Source organism: Natrix helvetica, assembly GCF_964273705.1.
Source record: "Natrix helvetica genome assembly, chromosome: 3".
NCBI classification, from domain to species: Eukaryota; Metazoa; Chordata; class Lepidosauria; order Squamata; family Natricidae; genus Natrix; species Natrix helvetica.
Window position 1 is genome coordinate 176,294,108 of NC_138549.1, and position 21,991 is coordinate 176,316,098.

The window sequence follows — 21,991 nt, forward strand, 5'->3', positions numbered from 1 at the left end:
TCCTTCACAGGGATAGTGTGGTAAAATATCCATCTGGCACCCTTCAGATAGGCTAGACCAGGGGTCAGCAACCTGCGGCTCTGGAGCCATATGTGGCTCTTTCATTCATCTGCTGCGGCTCCCTGTCACTCAAAATAAGCATTACAACTGCCAATGTGGGACACTCGCCGGCATGTGATTTATCAAGCTTTGCGACCCCCAGTAGAACAAGCACGGATAAATCCAAGAAAAGAAAAGTTTCAGAAGAAAACAGAACACTTAATTCAACTACATATGCTAGTTTTGTGGCCGCTCAAGAAATAGTCAGGCACCGGAAGGGTTTTACAGCTCCTGGTATTTTCTTTTCTGTTAAAAAATAGGTACAAATGGCTCTTTGAGTGTTTAAGGTTGCCGACCCCTGGGCTAGACCAGGGGTGTCAAACTCGGTTTCATTGAGGGCCATATCAGGGTTATGTTTGACCTCGGGGGAGGGGAGCAGGGTGGGTGTGGCCGGGGTGTGTCCAGCTTGACATCACTCATGTAGGGGGGGGCACCTGTGGTAGCCAAGTGCTAAGGCAGGACTTCCCTCAGACCCCCCCTCACATTATAACCTTTCCTTCCTTCCTTCTCTCCCTCCCTTCTTTTTCCTTCCATCTTCATTCTCCTTCCTTCCTTTCCTCCCCTCCCTTTCCTCTTCCCTTCCCTCTCCTCCCCTTCCTTTCCTCCCTCCCTCCCTTCTTTTTCTTTCCCTCTTCATTTTCCTTCCTTCCTTTCCTCCCCTCACTTTCCTCTTCCCTTCCCTTTCCTCCCTCTCCTCTCCTTCCTTTGCTCCCTCCCTCCATCTCTCCCTTCTTTTTCCTTCCTTCCTTCCTTCCTTCCTTCCTTCCTTCCTTCCTTCCTTCCTTCCCTCCCCCCCTTCCCTCTTCCTTCCCTTCCCTCTTCATTCTCCTTCCTTTCTTCCTTCCTATCCTCCCTTCCCTTCCCTCTTCCTTCTCTTCCCTTCCCTTTCCTCCCTCTCCTCTCCTTCCTTTCCTCCCTCGCTCCCTTCTTTTTCCTTCCTCCTTCATTCTCCTTCCTTCCTTCCACTGGCAGAAGCACTGTGGGCCACACCTAAGCACCCTGCAGGCCGGATCGGGCCTATGGGCCTTGAGTGACACCCCTGTGCTAGGCTCTATTCCCTGCCAATCAAGGTGGTTTTCTTGTTATTAGGGATGCTGGATCTTTTCACGATTGAGTAGTTCTGTTCTCAGAATGTCTTTCCTCGCACCCACAATACGCGGAGAATATTTCCTCTCCTTTTCATTATTTCATCCTTTTTGAATATATGAGACCAAATGCTGCAGGACGTTTCTCTTCTCTAAAGCCACGAATGCCCGTAATTTGGGGTGATTAGCAGCATCGTAGATTGTGCTTATGAGTGACTATGTGAGATAGACAATAGTAGTCTGCCTTACAATAATCTGTAACGTTTTGTCTATTAAGAGCAGACTTTATTTGGGGGGCGAAAGGAGTAGGATGAGGGCAGGATGTGGCCTTTGTCATGAATCCACTGGGATCTTCTCGGTGCAGGGATTTGGAACAGATGGCATCTCTTTCTCTCTCTCTCTCTCTATTTTTCCAGGCTGTGAAACTGACCAGTTCGCGGACGCAGTTACCTTACGAATATTACTCCTTGCCCTTCTGTCGGCCGGTCAACATCAAATATAAAGCTGAAAATTTAGGTAAAGCCCCGGTCCTCCTTCCCCTAGCATAGCATTCTACCTTCCCTACTGTACATGCCCCGGCATCTCTGGTTTGGTGGCCCTGAAGATGGACACCTCCGCGCGTCTGACCTCTAGCACCTCTTAGCAATGCGGTAGCACTTAGGCTTGTATACTACTCCATACTGCTTCACAGCCCTCTCTAAGCGGTTTACAGAGCCAGCCTCTTTCCCCCAATCATCTGGGTCCTCATTTGACCCATCTCGGAAGGATGAGTCAACCTTGGGCTGGTCAGAATGGAACTGCTGGCAGTGGGCAGAGTTAGCCTGCAATACTGCATTCTGATGATAGATGATAGATAGATAGATAGATAGATAGATAGATAGATAGATAGATAGATAGATGATAGATAGATAGATAGATAGATACAGAGAGACAGAGAGACAGAGAGACACAGACAGAGACAGACAGACAACAGAGACATGGAGAGAGAGAGGAGACAGAAACATTGATAGATAGCATTAGCAATATACCGCTTCACAGTCCTTTACTAAGTGCTTTACTCTAGGCGGTTTACAGAGTCAATGTCAGGGTGCCAAGTAACACCCCCCAAGTGCTATTGCCCCCAAGAATCTGGGTCCTCATTTTACCAACCTTGGAAGGAGGGAAAGCTGAGTCAACCTTGAGCCGGTCAGGATCGAACTGCTGGCAGTGGGCAGAGTTTGCCTGCAGTACTGCACTTTAAGCACTGTACCAGTAGGACTCGGAGAAAGGAAAAAGAGAGGAAAAGGAAAAGGAAAGGAAGGAAGGAAGGGGGAGGGGAGAGTAAGGAAAGAAAAAGGAAAATGGGAAGGGAGGGAGGGAAACATTGCAATAACCCTTGGACTTACATACTGCTTCATGGGGCTTTCCAGAGTTACTGTAAGCAGTTTATAGAGTCAGCATATTTGCCCCCAACAATCTGGGTCCTCATTTTACTGACCTCGGAAGGACGGAAGGCTGAGTCAACCTTGAGCCGGTCAAGATCGAACTGCTGGCAGTGGGCAGTGTGTTAGCCTGCAATTCTACACATTAAGCTCTGTGCTCTCCAGCGCTCTCTGTTGCCTGAGAACAGAATTTGGCCGGATCAGGTGGCACTATTTCAAACCAGACAGTCGTATCAAACGCAGGTACTCAAGTTAAGACTGAAATTGAGCCTGAAATTTATGTTGCTCAATGAAACATTCGTTAAGCGAGTTTTGCCCCATTTTACAACTTCTCCTGCCAGGGTTGTTCTATGAATCATCACGTTTATTAAGTTGGTCACACGGTTGTTAAGTGAACCTGGATTCCCCCATTGATTTTGCTTGTCCGAAGGTCGCAAAAGCGGATCACACGATCCCGGGAACTCTGCGACCGTCATAAATACGAGCCAAGCTTCTGAATTTTGATCACGTTACCATGGGGATACGACAATGGTAGCAAGTGTGAAAACGGTCCTAAGTCACTCTTTTCCAGGGCTGTGGTATCTTTGAACGGTCACTAAATGAACTGCAATAAGTCAAGGACTACCTGTAAACATTTTTGAGCATGGAGCAAAATGTGTTTTTTTTAAATAAGTTTTTTTAATGTTTTTATGTTTCACATATCAGTGTGTGAACAGTGTAGTACCTGAGTATCATACATTTCATACAAAAAATATAGTGCTATTCATACTTATTTCATTTAGCAATCTTATATAATACTAGTAGTAATACACATCTTTATATTAAATTTTAATCTTGCGCTGTTTAATTTTTCAGTATTTCAATATGCTGTTTTTGCACCAATCACCCTGCCTTAATGATCATACCTTTTGATATGAATAAAATATTATCAATCATATTTGTTACATTTAACAAACCTATATAACTAATATTAATGCCAACATTTATCTTACATTAAAATCTTACATTATTGCTTATGCAACTTGTTATTTGATTGTTCAATAGTTCAATATATTGTTTTTATATCAGTCACCATATTCTATCAGAATGCAACTAAAATATTATTACATATGTTATTTCATTTAGCATACATATGCATATTCATAATGAATTATCATTTTTCATTTTTTGTTTAGTCAGTAATTCTATGTATTATTTTAATGCCAATTCCCATGTTATTTAAATATACATATTAATACCATCTTTCATAAAATATTGTCCGTCATGTTTATTGCATTTAATACATTTATTATGTATTTAAATTAAGCTCATTTTTTGCTTATTCAACTTATAATCCTTCATTTTTTAAAATTATTCAATACAAAATGCTGTGTTTTGAGGAATTTTATCCCCCATGGGGGTTTAGAGACCCTGTTGGAGGGGTTAAGCCCAGGTAAAGTTTCTGTCTTTTCTCTGCACCAATCAGGGCCCCAGAAATATTACTTTGGCTCTAAACAGATACATAAATGCATTTTTTTATTTATTTACTTACAAAATGTATAAATGTGTTTATATATTGATAAATACGTTAAATATAGTTGCATTTATAGCTGAACGGCACGGTGGCCTAGAGGTGAAGTCATTCGCCTCCCACTCAGAAGATAGAGAGTTCAATCCTAGCCAGCGGCAGATGTTTCTCTATCAGAGCGCAGAGAAAATATCTGCTGTGACCTTCGTGTAGGCGTCAGGAAGGGCATCCGGCCAGTCAATGCTCAGCTCCATTCAGTCGCCCCTCACTCCAGTCCCATAAAAGGGGATTATAGGGAGTTCTCGTCTTCCAACAGGTCATTGAATGACCTTTCAAAGTTGCAACGGTACTGAAAAATGTGACCTTGGGCTGTTTTTCACAGTTACAACCTTTTTAGCATCCCCGCGATCATGTGATCAAAATTCAGTCGCTTGGAAACTGGTTCATATTTACAACTAGCTGTGTCCCTGAGGTCAGCGCGATCCGCTTTTGCGACCTTCTGACAAGCAAAATCAATGGGGAAGCCAGATTCACTTAACAACCAGGTTGCTAACTTATCAACCGCAGTGATTCACTTAACAAGTGAGGCAAGGAAAGTTGTAAAATGGGGCAGAACTCACTTAACAAATGTCTCACTTAACAATTTTGGTTGTACGTCAAGGACTACCTGTAGAGGATTGCTAAAAGAAAAATAAATAAAGCCATCTTTTCTTTTTTTGGACTTCAGGGCCGCCTGCCAATACTTTTATTTCAAATTTATTTTTGCACTTATAACTACACTGAATATATTTGCATTGATAACTGTTTGCTTTGCCCGTAAGCCTTTACATCTCTGAATAGTTTTTCTCTTCCTCCCCTCAACAACGCTCCCCGCCCTGCCCTGCCCTGCACACAGGTGAAGTCCTGAGAGGGGACCGCATTGTCAACACACCTTTCCAGGTTTCCATGAACGTCGAAAAGAAGTGTGAGGTGTTGTGTGACGTCCCAAACAAGCCTGTTGTGTTGACGAAGGAGAAAAGCCAACTGGTGGTGGAACGGATCCAGGAGGAGTACTACGTCCACCTGTGAGTCCTTTTGACCTCCAAACAAGCCAGGGTGGGTGGGTCTGCCTTGCCTTCAGTGGGGCGGGGGGAGGGGGGCTTTGGAGAGAAGGGGAGGCAGTGGGTCTGACTCCCCAGGATTTGTCCCTGCAGCATTGCCGACAACTTGCCGGTCGCCACGAGGCTGGAATTCTACTCGAACCGTGAAGAGGAAGAGAAGAACAAGGAACGAGACCTTCAGTTCGAACATGGCTACCGACTTGGGTTCATGGAGAAGAACAGGGTAGGGGTACCAGGAATCATTGCGGGGGGGGGGGGCAGTGGAAGGCATTAACGAATGCTGGATGTTGTCTTTTGCTCTGTCCCTTGATTCTCGGTAGTCCTCGACTTAGCGACAAATTTCGGTCCCAAATTCCGAGGCCAGAATTCCTGTTGCTAAGCAAGGAGGTTTTTGAGTGGACTCTGGCTGTGTCTATGGCTGTTTTGCCATGGGTTGTTAAGCGAATCTCTGCAGTCGTTAAGAGGATCATGCGGTCGTTAACTGAACCTGGCTTTCCCCAATGCGTTTGTCGGAAGTCAGCTAGGAAGGTGACCTGCAACTGTAGTAAGTCCCTGCCAATGGCCAAGGTCCTGAATTTTGGTCACACGACTGTTGGGATGTTGTGAAAGTTGTAAGTGCGAGAACTGGTCGTAAGTCACTTTTTTTCAGTTCCATTGCAACCTTAAACAGTCAATAAGCGAATTGTTGTATGTCGAGGACTCCCTGTATTGGTGGGTTGCTCAGAAGGAGCCCAGTTTTTAGCTCAGTGTTTGCCAGCATTCAGATCAGATTAACAGAGTTGAAAGGGACCTTGGAGGTCATCTAGCCCAACCCCCCAACCCCACCCCTCCCTGCCCAAGCAGGAGACCTTACACCATTTCTGACAGAGGGCAGTCCAGTCTCTTCTTGGAAGCCTCCAGGGATGAAGCTCCTGCAACTTCCGAAGGCAACTTCTCTTCCATCGGTTGATGGTTCTCACTGTCAGAAAATTCCTCCTTATTTCCAAGTTGAATCTTTCCTAGGTTTCCATGCATTCTTCCTTGTCTGGCCTTCGGTTGCCTTGGAGAATAGCTGGACCCCCTTCCTCCAATCTGGGGCAGCCCCTCCAATATTGGAAGATGCTCTCCTGTCTCCCCTGGTCCTTCTCTTCCCTAGACTAGCTAGGCCCAGTTCCTGCAACCGTTCATCATATGTTTTTGTCTCTAGGCCTGCTTTGATCATCTTAGATAATAGATTCAAATTAACAAAGTTGAAAGGGACCTTACAGGTCATCTAGTCCAATCCCCCACCCAAAGCAGGAGACCCCACACCATTTCCGACAGATGGCAGTTCAGTCTCTTCTTGAAAGCCTCCACAACTTCTGAAGGCAACCCGTTTCATTGGTTGATTGTTCTAACTGTCAGGAAATTTCTCCTCAGTTCTAAGCTGCTTCTCTCCTTGCTTAGTTTCCACCCATTGCTTCTTGTTCTGCCCTCAGGTGCCTTGGAGAATAGCTTGACTCCCTCTTCTTTGTGGCAACCCCTGAGATATTGGAACAATGCTATCATGTCTCCCCTAGTCCTTCTTTCTCTTAAGCTAGACATACCCAGTTCCTGCAACCGTTCTTCATGTGTTTTAGTCTCCAGTCCCCTAATCCTCTTTGTTGCTCTTCTCTGCACTCTTTCTAGAGTCTCCGCATCTTTTCCACATCGTGGCGACCAGAACTGGATGCATTATTCTACTATATACTATATACTAAGGCTTTATAGAGTGGTATTAGTACCCCACTTGATCCTGATTGAATCCCTCTGTTAATGCAGTTTAGGATTGCATTGACTTCTTTGGCTGCCACTACCATTGAGGATGGGTGGACTACAACTCCCAGAATTCCCCAGCCAACCAAACTGGCTTACAACCACAATTGAGCTCACAATTTACGTTGCTAAGTGAGAAATTTGTTAAGTGAGTTTTGCCCCTTTTTACAACTTTCCTTGCCGGGTTTGTTAAGTGAATCTCTGCCGTTGTTAAATTAGCCACACAGTCCTTAAGGGAATCTGGTTTCCCCAATGACTTTGCTTGTCGGGAGGTCACAAAAGTTGATCACGTGTGATCCCCAGGACACTGCGACCATCATAAATGTGAGTCAGTTGTCAAGCGGCTGAATGTAGATCACGTGACTGTTGGGATGCTACCAATGGTCGTAAGTGACTTGAGTTGTCTTTTTCAGCACCGTTGTGACTTTGAACGGTCCCTAAGTGAACGGTTGTAACTCGAGGACTACCTGTGTTTGCCTTTACGATATTAAAAATAAGCAGTCTTGAGTCTTGCTCAAAGCACAGTAAAAAAAAAAACCTCCAAGGAGTTCACAGCAACCTCGAGCATTGTGCGCCAGAAAGGTGTGTCTCCTCCGGTCGCACAATGGATTAGTGTTACCTTTGCTGCATGCCAGAGATCAGTGCAAGGAAATGGAAGGATGGGTCATTTTCCCTTGGGGAGGTGGCAGAATGAGGAAATACTTGTCTTCAGCAGGGTGAGAACGAAGATGAATAGAATGGAATAACAGAGTCAGAAGGGTCCTTGGAGGTCTTCTAGTCCGACCCCCTGCTTAGGCAGGAAACCCTATTACCATTCCAGACAAATGGTTGTCCAATCTCTTCTTAATGACCTCCAGTGTTGGAACATTCACAACTTCTGGTGGCAAGCAGTTCCACTGGTTAATTGGTCTCACTGTCAGGAAATTCCTCCTTAGTTTTAGGTTGCTTCTCTCCTTGATTAGTTTCTATCCATTGCTTCTTCTCCTGCCTTCTGGTGCTTTGTAGAATAGCTTGACCCCCTCCTCTCTGTGGCAGCCCCTCCAATATTGAAATACTGCTTTCGTGTGTGGTTCTTTCCCATCAATCATTTAACCGGAACAGAGCTGGAAGGGACCTGCCCAGTGACTACATGGGGGGAAACTGTCCCACAGCCTACTCCACATGGCCTTTGTCTGGGGTTTATCACTATTTGCCATAGCCAACTCGCCACGGGACATGAGTGACGCCATTACTCCGTTTTCTTGAGTAATGTTTTTATGCCTGCGCCTAATATAACCACTATCCCCCCCCCCCCAAATAAGCCCTACTTAAGACCCTATGCAGCCAGCTGCCCGCCCGTTCCGTCTGGTTGCTCGCAGTGCCGCAGCCACGAGGTGAGGTGGTGGTGGAGCTGCCCAAAGTGCCCCACACCGGATCAGGGCCCCCACAGCCAGGCCATCCATGTCCCCACACCTGCCTCATGGCCGCCCCACTTTGTCTGCTTGCTCGTGGCTGCAACGGAGGAGGAAGCCAGCCGGTGTGTTAGTGCCGCAGCCGCTTAGCGAGGGAGGTGGTGCGGCGTGGGTGGCCTGGCTGCACCAAGCCCTGGGGGAAGCCAGTGTAGGGCACGTGGGGCAGCTCCACCTGCCCTGCCTTGCGACCTTCTGCCCCGCCACAAGCAGGAAGAAGTGGAGCTACCATACGTGGGGAAGCAAATAAGACAACACCCCCCCCCCCGAAAATAAGCTCTCGTACTTATTTTGGGGCTTAAAAGAAAACAAGACCTTATTTTGGGGGAACCATGGGTATCAAATAAATAGTGGAACAGAATAATTAAAGAAAGCATGCAAACGGAGGGACAGAATGAAATGGGAATGACAAAAATTAAAAGCAAGTTTTAATTATGGTATTTTAAATACCGAAAAATGGTTGAATTGTCCCGCGATGAGTTGTTATCCTCCCACAGTGAATTGGTTGCGCTGAGTTGCCCCATTCCCACACATTTGTGGCCTGGCATCTTGGGATGAACTTCCCAAAGTAGGAGATGAGATATGGTGGGAAAGCTGGATTTGTTCACACGGAAGGTGCCAAGGGGAGAGGGAACGCTTGGAATCGGTGCGTGGAACCAGCTGTGAGCCGATCACAGAGAGGCAGAAAACATGGTTATTTTTCAGGATTCTTTATCAGCCTTAACGCCCAAAAGGGGGACAATAAATTCATATTCCGCAGACTCCGGGTGGGCTTCAAAACTTTTAGCAATGGCTTCTCTGCCTGGTTGCTGGGTGGGCGTGTCCTAGCCAGCCTCTTGCCCCATGGGGGGGAGACGGGGATGCCTGTTTTTGCCCCCCCCCCCCCCCCGTGGGCTCTGGAGGTTACCTGGATGCTTGAAACAGGCCCATTTCCAGCCATACAGAGCCTCAGGGAGGCCTATTCTTCGCCCTCCCCAAGCCTCCGTGTGGGCCCTGCCCTTACCTGGCATCCAAAACGGGCCTTGTGGAGACCCTGGGGAGGGGCTGGGTGGGTGGGGCCAGCCAGGGGTGAGATTTGGGGGTCCGCCGAACCACACAGAGTCTTTGCTAGAGGATCGGCCGAACCCGGGCAAACTCCCAGCAGCCCACCCTGCCCCTCCTATCAAATGCAGAAAGTCTTCAAACAAAGCAAAATGACCGCTCTGTGTGCGTGTGTGCGTGTGTGCGCGCGCACGCGCACATATGTGTCAAATAAAATAAGTCTTGAGAACAAATAGCATACCAAGCTGGTCTCTTCTTATATTATTTATTTTAAATACTGTATTTTTCAGAGTATAAGACGCACCAAGGTTTTGAAGAGGTAAATTTTAAAAAAGGGGTTTTGGCCTCCCCAGCCCCCAGGAGCCCTCTGCAGACCTCCCAAACCCTCTGCACACCCCATTTTCTACAAAAAGCGGAGCGTGCAGAGGGTATGGGAGGCTTGTAGAGTGCTCGTCTACAAATCGAGCAAAAAAGGCCTGTTTTTCATAAAAAGAGCCCATTTTTTGCAAAAAATAGGGCATGCAGAGAAGGTGGGAGGCCTGCAGAGTGCTCCTGGGGGCTTGGGAGGGCAAAAATACTCCAAGTTTTGTGAAAAATAGGCCTGCTTTCACTCATTTTTGCCCTCCCCAGCCCCCAGCAGCACACTGGAAGCCGCCTAAAGGCTCGGCACGGCCATTTTGGAGAAGGGGTTTTGGGAGGCCAAAAATGCTGTATTTAGTGTATAAGACGCACCCAGATTTTCAGCCTCTTTTTTGGGGGAAAAGGTAAGTCTTATAGTCTGAAAAACCCGGTAATTACATTGAATTAAATTGTCTGATTGCCATGAGTTGTCCCCTTCCACTTCCCCTGCCCGGGCTCTCTAATGCGTATCTCCGTGTCGTCTGTTGCAGTTCTTCCTCCACAACCACCTCTCCTTCATCCTCTACTACCACCGGGAGGAGGTGGAGGAGAATCAGGAGCCCACCTACCGGGTGGTTCGCTTCGAGGTCATCCCACAGAGCATCGCCCTAGCAGGTAAGAGGGCTGGCGGCTCTTTGGGTCTGAGCTGCCCAGGGGCTGCCCTGATCCCACACAGGTAGTCCTCGGCTTATGTCCACAGCTGGGCCCAAAATTTCAGTTGCTAAGTGAGGCAGGTGTTAAGCAAGCTTTCCCTCATGACCTTTCCTGCCAGGTGTCGGGGTTCCAACTAATAACTCCATAGAAAGCGGAACTCCAGGCAGAATTTTTTTTATTTATTGGGGGTATCCTATTGGCACGAGCTGGTGAAAACCGACTCTGAGATTTCCTGTGGTTTTCACCTGATTAAAAAGTGAAAGTTCCCCCTTTCCCCAAACAATCTGCCACATTGTCCAATCAAGGTGCTAGCTGGTTGCCTGGATACGGGACTCCTCCTCTTTCCAGCCCCCTGTGGGAATGTCCTTGGTTCCCACAGGAAACTATTTTGTGTTGGCTATATCTAACTACCGTATTTTTCCGAGTATAAGACACACCAAGATTATGAAGAGGTAATTTTTTTTAAAAAAAGGTTTTGCACTCTGCAGGCCTCCCAAACCCTCGGCACGCCTCGTTTTTGTGAAAAACAGGGGCATGCAGAGAGTTTGAGAGCCCGCAAAGTGCTCCTGGGGGCTTCCCCCCCCCCAAATGAGCAAAAAACGTCCTATTTTCCGCTCGTTTTTGCCCTCCCCAGCCCCAGGAGCACTCTGGAAGCCTCCTAAAGCAGGGGTGTCCAAACTTGGGAACTTTAAGACTTGTGGACTTCAACTCCCAGAATTCCCCAGCCAGCTCTGGCTGGGGAATTCTGGGAGTTGAAGTCCACAAGTCTTAAAGTTCCCAAGTTTGGACACACCTGTCCTAAAGCCTCTGCACGTCCATTTTTGCGAAGGGGGCGGGGTTTTGGGAGGCCAAAAATGCTGTATTCAGTGTATAAGATGCATCCAGATTTTCACCCTCTCTTTTGGGGGGGGGGGGAAGGTGCGTCTTATACTCCCCAAAATACGGTATAAGCTCCATTTTCACCAGCAGAGGCATTGCAGGCCGATCCTTTGCTCTTTTCAGGCCGGTCCCCCAGGCCAGATCTAAGAACCCCAGGGGCCGAATCCAGCCCGCAGGCCTTGGGTTTGACACCCCCGAGAACCCTAGCAGAATCAAGTCAGGCATTTGCCGAATTTTGGATGCTCTGAGCCCAGATGTTTGTCCATCACTGGCCCATTAAGGACTGGACGAGGCAGCGTTGCCTGTTGGGCGAGATGCTTTGAGGAAGCCTTGGATCACCTGGATGGGATCCTTTGGCCATCCTGACCCTCTTCTTTGGTCCACAGATATGAAGGCCGACGAGAAGGGCGTCTGTGTCCTGCCCGAAGCTGCCAGCGCTTCTGCCCAGGAAATTGACCCCAATAAGCCCAATGAGCTTTTCTTCACCTATTCTGTGCACTGGGAGGTGAGTACTGGAGCTGGGGAAGAGATTTTCATCCTGCCTCTGTTACTCTAGGATTAACTCCAGGGGGCAAACATAGCAAAGGCTCCTCCTCCCTCCCATTTTCCTCACGACCCTGTGAGGTGGGTTGGGCTGAGAGAGAGAGTGTGTGATTGGCTCAGAGTCACCCAGCCAGCTTTCATGCCTAAGGCAGGACTAGAACTCACTGTTGCCTGGTGAATGGCCCAAAGTCACCCAGCCAGCTTTCATGCCTAAGGCATGACTAGAGCTCACTGGTGATTGGCCCAAAGTCACCCAGATGGCTTTCATGCCTAACCTGGGACTAGAATTTCCTGATTTCTGGGCCAGCACCTTAACCACTACAACAAAAGTTGTCTGCTTTAAGTTTTTTCTCCTAAGCTGATCTCTAAAAATGCCCCCTAAAGCTGAGACTTTCTACTCTAATTTTGCCCTGGGTAACCCCATTGCTCAAAGGAACAGTATTCAATGTGGTTGGGGGCAACCAGAGAGGATGTAGTCGGTCTTCTTGGGCAACTAGGCTGAAACGGGCTGCTGCCGGCCCCATTCCCAGTCCTTGGAGCAACAGGTTTCCCCAAATTGACAATACAGTTACTTTCCTTCCATGCCCACCATAGTTCCTTGGGGGAGACGGAGGAATTTCAACCCCATTGGCCATCGCTATGACCGTTGGTTTTAGAGGAACTGAGAGGAACACCTCCCCTCTGACAATCACTTTTTTCTTCTGCCTTATTGATCCACACGCTGGACCTTATTTTTATCTCTGGTCAGTGGAAGAGTGATTTGGGAATAGGGGATCTGGTTATTACTCCCCTGTCATGGCTAGATCACTCGCTTCTCTGGCTCGACTTCCCTGGCACTACCCCCCATCGCGGGGAGGCGGAACCAGAAGGTCCTAGATGGTTCCACCCCAGGCGACTGATGGAACCTGATAGGTTCCAGCCGGAGCTTGGGCCACTTCCTGTAGCCCTGACCCGCTCCCGGATGGAGGACCTGGTGGCCGCATGGAACAATGCGGCGGCCGGGGCCTTGGACCGGGTTGCGCCTTTGCGGCCTCTCCGGTGGCAGCGAACCACCCTGGCCCCTTGGTTCACCGAGGAGCTAAGGGTGATGAAGCACCACAAGAGACGCCTAGAGAGCAGATGGAGATCCTCTCGCTCCGAATCTGACCGAACACAGGTAAGAGCCTATTTATGGACCTACCTTGTGGCACTAAGGGTGGCTAAGCGTCGATACTACGCACTCTTATTGTGTCCGCCGATAACCGCCCTGCTGCCCTGTTTCGGGTGACCCGCTCCCTCCTTTCACAGAGGCCACGGGAAGCCCCTCTGCAGGGTAGAGCAGAGGAATTTGGGGAATATCTGCAGGACAAAATCGCTCAGATCCGGAGTGAATGGGTCTCCTTTAGTGATCCAGGGGAGACATCGGAGGCGAGTCTTGAGGGACCATTCTGGGAGGAGTTTAACTCTGTTGCCGCCGAGGACATGGACAGGTTACGTGGGTGACTGCGGGCCACCACATGTTTATTGGACCCGTGTCCCTCCTGGCTTGTACTGGCAGCCTGGGAGGTTACACGAGACTGGCTCCTGGGACTGGTGAACGCCTCGCTGGGGGAGGGGTCCTTGCCAGCCGTCTTGAAAGAGGCGGTGGTGAGGCCCCTGCTTAAGAGGCCTTCCCTGGACCCAGTAGAGCTAGCCAATTATCGTCCCGTCTACAACCTTCCCTTCCTAGCGAAGGTTGTTGAGAGTGTGGTGGCGCAACAGTTCCCTCGACACCTGGAGGAAATTGATTATCTAGACCCGCGCCAGTCCGGTTTCCGGCCCGGTCACAGCACTGAGACGGCTTTGGTCGCGTTGGTGGATGATCTCTGGAGGGCGAAGGATGGGGGTTGCTCCTCCATCCTAGTCCTATTAGATCTCTCAGCGGCTTTCGATACCATCGACCATGGTATCCTATTGCGTCGGCTGGAGGGGATGTGGGTGAGGGGCACCGTACTGCGGTGGTTCTCCTCCTACCTCTCCGGTCGGACGCAATGTGTGTTGGGGGAGCAGAGGTCGACCTTGAGGCCACTCACTTGTGGGGTGCCGCAGGGGTCGGTCCTCTCACCTCTCCTGTTCAACACATACATGAAACCGCTGGGCGAGATCATTCGAGGATTCGGGGTTGAGTGCCATCTGTATGCAGATGACACTCAGCTATATATCTCTACCCCGAATCACCTCAACGAAGCCGTCGAGGTGATGTCCCGGTGTCTGGAAGCCGTCCAGGTCTGGATGGGAGACAACAGACTCAAGCTCAACCCCTCCAAGACGGAGTGGCTGTGGTTACCGGCGCCCCGCTTCAGCCAGTGGGTTCCATCCCTGGCCATTGGGGGTGAACAACTTCCCCCTGTGGATAGGGCGCGCAATTTGGGCGTCCTCCTAGATTCCCGGCTGTCGCTGGATGACCATGTGACGGCCGTGGCTAGGGGGGCGTTCCACCAGGTTCGCCTGGTGCGCCAATTGCGCCCCCTACTGGAGCGGGACGCCCTTCGCACAGTCACTCATGCCCTGGTGACGTCCCGCCTTGATTACTGCAATGCTCTCTACATGGGGCTCCCCTTGAGATGCACCCGAAGGCTGCAGCTGGTCCAGAATGCAGCCGCGCGGACAATTATGGGGAGTACTAGGTACTCCCATGTAACACCGCTCCTGCGCGAGCTGCACTGGCTTCCTGTGGCTTTTCGGGTGCGTTTCAAGGTGTTGATTATCACCTTTAAAGCGCTCCATGGCTCAGGACCTAGTTATTTGCGGGATCGCATCCTACCCCACACATCCCTGCAACCAATTCGCTCTCACAGAGAGGGTCTTCTCCGGGTACCATCCGCTAAGCAATGCCGGCGGGCTGTGCCAGGAGTAGGGCCTTCTCTGTGATGGGCCCAACCCTCTGGAACGACACCCCCCTCCCCATATTAGAATTACTGCTGATCTCCGCTCCTTCCGTAAGAAACTCAAGACCCACCTGTTCCAATTAGCTGGCCTGGCCCAATCGCAATCATAATTATAATCTAATTCTGACCTTCCTGGCCGGCATTTTAAAATTTTAAATTCTGGGGTATTTTAATTGGTTTTAATTGGTTTTAATCTTCAGTTAGTTCATGACTATAGTACAGACTGTGTGTTCAATTTGTTTTGTCTGGGGTTTTGTATTTTTGTTGTCTATTGTATATTTTATTTCTGTCTGTACACCGCCCCGAGTCCCTTCGGGGAGAGGGGGCGGTTTATAAATTTAATAAACTGAAACTGAAACTGATCCAATTTTAAAACCTCCCATCTCCTTCCTGGAGCGGCTCTGGGAGAATTCTAGAACATAAAGCAGTATAAATAACATTTAAAATGAAGCAAGGGTGATTCAAATTCAATGTTAAAAAGTCAAGGATTACCTACATTTGGTTTACACTGCCCGGAGTCCCTCTCTGAGGGAGGTGAGTGGTTCAGTATAAGTATCAGTACCGCTTTATAAAGCCTTGATAAAGAGCTTTGCGGGCACCTGTTAAAGCAGCCGTCCCTGAATCGGGAAAGGCTGCTAGGCCAACCTGTGGTGGAGGCCCTTCCCATCCAGCTCATCCCGCCCCTCCCTCTTTGTTTTGCAGGAGAGCGACGTCAAGTGGGCCTCCCGTTGGGACACTTACCTGACCATGAGTGACGTGCAGATCCATTGGTTTTCCATTGTGAATTCCGTGGTGGTAGTTTTCTTCCTTTCGGGTGAGAAGGAAATCAGGTGAACTGGATTGATTTGACCCGGATGCGTTCATTTGGCCAAGGGGATTTGTCTCTGGTCCTCAGAGACATGGCGTGAACTCGTAGTACGACGGAGAGAATAATACTATCAAAGCTCAATCCCTCCAAGACTGAGTGGCTGTGGTTCCCGTCATCCCAATTTGTACATCTTGTTCCATCTTTGACGATAGGGGGAGAAATTTTAGCCCCCTCAGAGAAGGCTCGCAATCTGGGAGTCCTCCTGGATATGCTGCTTAGTGTAGAAGAACACCTGACGGCCGTGACCAGGGGGGCCTTTCACCAGGTTCGCCTGGCACATCAGTTGCGCCCCTTCCTGGATCGGGATGCTCTGTGCACAGTCACTCATGCCCTCGTCCTTTCTCCCCTGGACTACTGCAACGCTCTCTACATGGGGCTGCCCTTGAAGAGCACCCGGAGGCTTCAGCTGGTGCAGAATGCGGCCGCACGGGTTGTCATGGGGGTACCTAGGTGCTCCCATGTCACACCCCTTTTAGGCGGCCTGCACTGGTTGCCAGTTGTTTTCCGGGTACGATTCAAGGTATTATGACCTTTAAAGCACTCCATGGCTTAGGCCCAGGGTACCTGCGAGACCACCTACTGCCACCAGTAGCCTCCCATCTTCCATTACGATCCCCCAGGGTTGGCCTCCTCAGGGTGCCATCGGCCAAGCAGTGTCGGCTGGTGACCCCCAGGGGCAGAGCCATCTCTGTGGGAGCGCCTTCCCTCTGGAATGAGCTGCCTCCGGAGCTTCGCATAATCCCTGACCTCCGGTCCTTCCGACGCGCCCTAAAAAGTTGGCTTTTCCAGCAAGCCTGCCTGGCTTGTTAATTTTAACTTATTTTAAATGTATTGTCTTTTAAATTCGGTTTGTTTTTTTAGATACTTATCTAATTTCCTTTTAACTTTTGTGATATGTGTTTTTTAATGTTGTGCGCCGCCCTGAGTCCTTTGGGAGAAGGGCGGCATATAAATCCAATAAATCCAATCCAATCCAACTGTAAACTAGCAGCATTGACAAATTCTCCATCAATCAGTTGCCAAAGGCCTGTTTTACTCAGAGCAGCTTCCATCCTGAGAGGAGATTTTTTTAACCCCTTCAAACGTTCACATCTGACTATCCCAGGTCCCTGGGAAGGACGCCCTAGGCCAGGGGTGTGCAAACTTGGGAACTTTAAGACTTGTGAACTTCAGCTCCCAGAATTCTGGGAGTTGAAGTCCACAAGTCTTAAAGTTCCCAAGTTTGCACACCCCTGCCCTAGGCAGAGAGAAATGCTAAATCCATTGCCTAAAGAACGTGTGAGGGAGGGGCCTTTGGGATCGACTGTTCAGCTGCAGAATTGCCCCCCTCCCCATCACACAGACACACATGGCTGCTGAGCCATGGAAGCTCCTACGGGGAATCAAACCGGCTTCTTCTTACCTCGGTTTCCCTTTTCGCAGGCATTCTCAGCATGATCATCATCCGGACTCTCCGGAAGGACATCGCCAACTACAACAAGGAAGACGACATTGTACGTTCACCTTTGCCCTCCGGCAGGGGTGGGGCTCCTTCTCAGGGGTTCTAAGAGTGCTTTGAGGGAGGGGCTGGGGGGAAACTCTTGAATTCCAGGCCATCACCTGGGCAGCAGCGGAAGGAAGGATTTTCCTGAGTCCCAGCTTTGGTTTTAAGAGAGATGTGGTGGCTCAGGGGCTCAGATGCTGAGCCTGTCGATCAGAAAGGTTGGCAGTTCGGTGGTTCGAATCCCTAGCACCGCGTAACGGAGTGAGCTCCCGTTACTGGTCCCAGCTTCTGCCAACCTAGCAGTTTGAAAGCACGTAAAAAATGCAAGTAGGAAAAATAGGAACCACCTTTGGTGGGAAGGTCACAGCGTTCTGTGCGCCTTTGGCGTTGAGTCATGCCGGCCACATGACCACGGAGACGTCTTCTGACAGCTCTGGATCTTCGGCTTTGAAACGGAAGTGAGCCCCTAGAGTTGGGAACCACTAGCACAGATGTGCCAGGGGAAGCTTTACCTTTTGAGGTAGAAAGAGCTTGTGTCTTGTAGCAGTGAGTTCCTTATGTTAATGACCAGCACCATGAGAGAGAGAGAGAGACAGAGAGAGAGAGGAGGGAGAGAAAGAGAAAAACGGAGGAAGTGAGAAAGAAAAAGGAAAAAAAAGAAGAGAAAGAGAAAGGAACAGAGAAAGAGAGAGACCCATAGGAATTTGGAATGAACGAATGTGCAGGTAGTCCTCGACTTACGACTGTAGTGGTCGTATGTCATGACAGTCATAAAAGGGGATCACCTGTATGACTGATACAGTACGTTTTTACAGCCTATTTGCAACAGCCGTTAAATGAACACTGCGGTCGTTAAGCAGCTCACGGTTCGCTGTGGGGTGTTTTTGCTGAAGTACAAGCAGTCCTGTGTCTACAAGGTTTCATTTAGTGACTATTTGAAATGAACAAAGGCAATGAAAAAAACCCTGATTCATGACCGATTTTCACACAACCATTGTCCACAGTCACGCGATCCACATCTGGCTACTTGACTCATATTTATGACGATTACAGCCTCCCGGGGGTCACGTGATCCCCATTTGCGACTTTCCCAGCCAGCTTCCGACGAGCAAAAGCCAACGGGAGAAGCTGGATTCGCTTAACGACCGAACAGTGATTTGCTTAAGAACGGTGACGAGAAAAGTTGTAAGACCAGGCAGAGCTCACTTTACCTCTGTCACGCTTAACGACGGAAAGGTTGGGCTCCATTGCAGTCCTGTGTTGAGAACTTCCTATGAACCGATCATCATCAATCTCTTGGTGACGTAACTGTGAGACGCTGCAGATGGACGCGAAAGAGGGCTGGTTGCCATGTGCCTGAAAAGCAACAGCTGGACAGTTGTTGGGACTTCAGAACTGGGCCCTAAGTTTCACCAAGGAATCTGGTTTCCCCAATGACTTTGCTTGTCGGGAGGTCACAAACGTTGATCGCATGGGATCCCCGGGACACTGCGACCGTCATAAATACGAGTCGGTTACCAAGCGCCGGTCGTTAGCGTGACAAATGGTCGTAAGTGCCTTTTTCCCCAGTGCCCTTGTAACTTCAAACAGTCGCCAAGCAGAACAGTTGTAAGTCGAGGACTACCTGTACTTGGGGGCCGGGGGTGTCTGTTGTACTTTCTGTGGCCACTGTGTGAGTGGTCGTAACTCAAGGACTGCATGCCTTAGGGGTTACAGATTAACAGAGTTGGAAGGGACCTTGTAGGTCATCTAGTCCAAACCCCCAGCCAAGGTTCGAATCCAGTTCAGGAGTCTCTAAAGAAAACGTTTCCCCCCCCCCCCCCCCCCCCTTTGCAGGAGGACACCATGGAGGAGTCGGGGTGGAAACTGGTGCACGGGGATGTCTTCCGGCCACCACAGTATCCCATGATCCTCAGCTCCCTCCTGGGCTCTGGCATCCAGCTCTTCTGCATGATCCTGATCGTAATCTGTGAGTACGGCCCAGCAGGCGCCAGCATTTCCCCCGCGTGGGAAGCCAAGAGCGGGGCCTCCAAACCTCCTCCTCCAGCCGCATGGCCCCCCACCCTGCCTGCTCTCCCTTGACAAACGGATGTGCTGGCGCTGCTTCTAAGAACGCAGGCAGGATGCGCTTTCGTCTCTTCCCTCTAAATCCCAGCTCAAGCCTTCCTTTTCCCCCTGTGGCCCTCTGGCCCCACTCTGAGCCTGTGCGTCCTCCTTCTCTTCCTCCTCCTCCTCCTTCTGCCTTCCTCTGTTCTGTTTCTCTTCTCTAGTCCTATTCTTTTCCATTCCATATTCTGATTCTATTCTTTCTTATTCTGTTCTATTCTCCTATTCTCTTCTCTTCCATTCCATTCCCTTCTTTATTCCTTATTCTCTTCTCTCCTCTTCCATTCCAGTCTTTATTCCTTATTCTATTCTATTCTATTCCATCCTAAGTCTATTCTAATTCTATTTTATTCTAATTATTTCAAATTCTATTCTGCTCTATTCCTCTCTGTTCTCTTCTCTTCTATTCTCTGTGTCCTACACTCTATTCTTATTCTAATTCTCCATCATCGAGGTCCTGGTTGTCCCAAAGGTGCTTTTTTTTTTCAAGAGGCAACTGTGGACACTCTTGTTTTTTCTTTGAAGATGTTTCGCTTCTCATCCAAGAAGCTTCTTCAGCTCTGACTGGATGGTGGGGAAGGGATTATATTCCTTTCAGATAGCTGGTCATTTGCATCCTTTTAAAAGGGTCATTGAGGCCACTTGGAGGTTGACCTGTGTCCTCAGGGTCACCTGAGTGGTGCAAATGTTTCCTGTAGTCTGCAATTCCTCCGCCCCCCCCCCCCCCGGTGGAAATCCGTTCCTACTCCCACCCCATTCCAAGGGTCTTCATCCCAAATTGCATAGCTAAAAGTATATAGAGATTCTCCGTCATCCAGGTCACGGTTGTCCCAAAGGTGCATTTTTCAAGAGGCCACTGGACTTTCTTTTTTTCTTTTGAAGCCGTTTTAATTCTCATCCAAGAAGCTTCTTCAGCTCTGACAGGATATAGTGGGGAAGGGAAGGGTTTATACTCCTTGCAGATAGCTGGTCATTTGCATCCTTTGAGAAGGTCGTTGAGGCCACTTGGATGCAAAGGATAGAAATGACCAGCTGCCTGCAAGGAATATAAATCCTTCTCTTCCTCACCATCCAGTGGGGAAGGGAAGAAACATCCTGAAATGCCAGGTTCTCCATGCCATGTTTGAACGGCCTGGTAGTAGGATTAAAACCATGGGAACAGATTCCGGCCTGCCAGTGGCTTTATACAACCCCCAAGGCCAGCAGCCTTTTGCGCCCTGAGGCTTCCCTCTTGCTTTCCAGTTGTGGCCATGCTGGGGATGCTGTCTCCCTCCAGCCGAGGGGCTCTGATGACCACCGCCTGCTTCCTCTTCATGTTCATGGGGTGAGTATCCAGTTGCTGCCTAGCCTCTCTTCTTTTGGGACTTGGGGGGGGAGGGGGGCTCTGGAAAGGGACAGGAGGTAACCCTGCTCTCTTCTTTCCTCTGCCCGGCGCATAGGGTCTTCGGGGGCTTCTCGGCCGGCCGCTTATACCGCACACTCAAAGGCCATCGGTGGAAGAAAGGCGCTTTCTGTGTGAGTGGAGCTGCTGCCTCTGGATGGGGAGGGGAAGGGGGATTTGGGGTGGGGGCACAGGGGGCTTTCAGTCAGGACAGAAAGATGGGGTCTAACTGGGCTTGGACAGGGAGAGGAATTCTCTTGGGGAAAGCTTGTCGCAAGTGAGGGTAGGTTAAGATTATTCCAACCAAAACAGGAATAAGAAATTCTCCAATAGAAGAGAATGTTTGTGAGGGTTCAGGTGTGCTCTCTGAGCTGGGTTGTTTTCTTGCAGATGTTTCATGACCCAGCTAGGGAACATCATCAGGGCTAGAAGGGAGTGAAGAGGAGGAGGAGGAAGGAAGAGAGGGAGGAAGAGAGGGAGGGAGGGAGGAAGGAAGGAGGACTGTGAGGTCCTTGGTGCTCTCTGAGCTCAGCTGTTTTCTTGTAGATGTTTCATGACCCAATTGGGTAACCTCATCAGTGCTAGAAGGGAGTGGGGTGAAGAGGTGGTGATGGAGGAGGAGCCGTTGCGGGGTCCTTGCCAGATTCCCTTAACACCCTTTGTTACTCATTTAACAACTGTGGTGATTCGCTTAAAAACTGTGGCCAAGAAAGGTTGTAAAACGGGGCAAAGCTTGCTTAACCAAAGTCTCCCTTAACCACAGTAATTTGGGGCTCAGTTGAGGTCGTATGCCGAGGACTTACCTGTGTTGGGGGAAGAAGAATCGGAGCTCCTGGTACAGAAACGGGGGTGGGAGTGGGGGTGGTACCAGAGGGCCTCAGCGCATGGAGCCCACTAAATCTGGTTTCTTCTTTTCCCTCGCAGACGGCCATGCTGTATCCCGGGGTCGTCTTTGGGATATGCTTCGTCCTGAATTGTTTCATCTGGGGCAAACACTCCTCGGGAGCGGTAAGCCTCTCCTTGCTACTCCCCCCCTTCCCTCCTCTGGGGTTTACTCCTCTGAGTGGTTGGGATCTGACAGAGAAGTGCTTTCTCAAAAGGCAGCTGGGTTTCCTTTGTTTCTGCTTGAAGACGTTTCACTTCTCATCCAAGAAGCTTCGTCGGTTCTGGCAGGACGGATCGTTTTTCTTTGCGGTCACCTGGTCATTTGCATTCTCTCTGAGAGCTCCTGAGGCCATCTAGGTTCAAATTGAACAGGCCTCTCTCAACGGAGGGAGAGGACACCATCTATCCCTACA

The 21,991-nt window shown here is 49.4% G+C and overlaps 1 protein-coding gene across 1 annotated transcript in view; it reads left to right on the forward strand.

Moving 5' to 3' along the window:
• Nucleotides 1–21,991, forward strand: part of TM9SF4 (transmembrane 9 superfamily member 4) — a 46,761-nt gene that overhangs the window by 9,204 nt on the left and 15,566 nt on the right. The window contains exons 3-13 of the mRNA XM_081948100.1: nucleotides 1,601–1,700; nucleotides 5,008–5,176; nucleotides 5,306–5,435; nucleotides 10,365–10,488; nucleotides 11,793–11,911; nucleotides 15,558–15,669; nucleotides 17,146–17,216; nucleotides 19,043–19,175; nucleotides 20,555–20,636; nucleotides 20,752–20,827; nucleotides 21,618–21,701. Of these exons, the coding sequence (XP_081804226.1) occupies nucleotides 1,601–1,700; nucleotides 5,008–5,176; nucleotides 5,306–5,435; nucleotides 10,365–10,488; nucleotides 11,793–11,911; nucleotides 15,558–15,669; nucleotides 17,146–17,216; nucleotides 19,043–19,175; nucleotides 20,555–20,636; nucleotides 20,752–20,827; nucleotides 21,618–21,701 (1,200 nt within the window). The remainder of the gene's footprint in view (nucleotides 1–1,600; nucleotides 1,701–5,007; nucleotides 5,177–5,305; nucleotides 5,436–10,364; nucleotides 10,489–11,792; nucleotides 11,912–15,557; nucleotides 15,670–17,145; nucleotides 17,217–19,042; nucleotides 19,176–20,554; nucleotides 20,637–20,751; nucleotides 20,828–21,617; nucleotides 21,702–21,991) is intronic.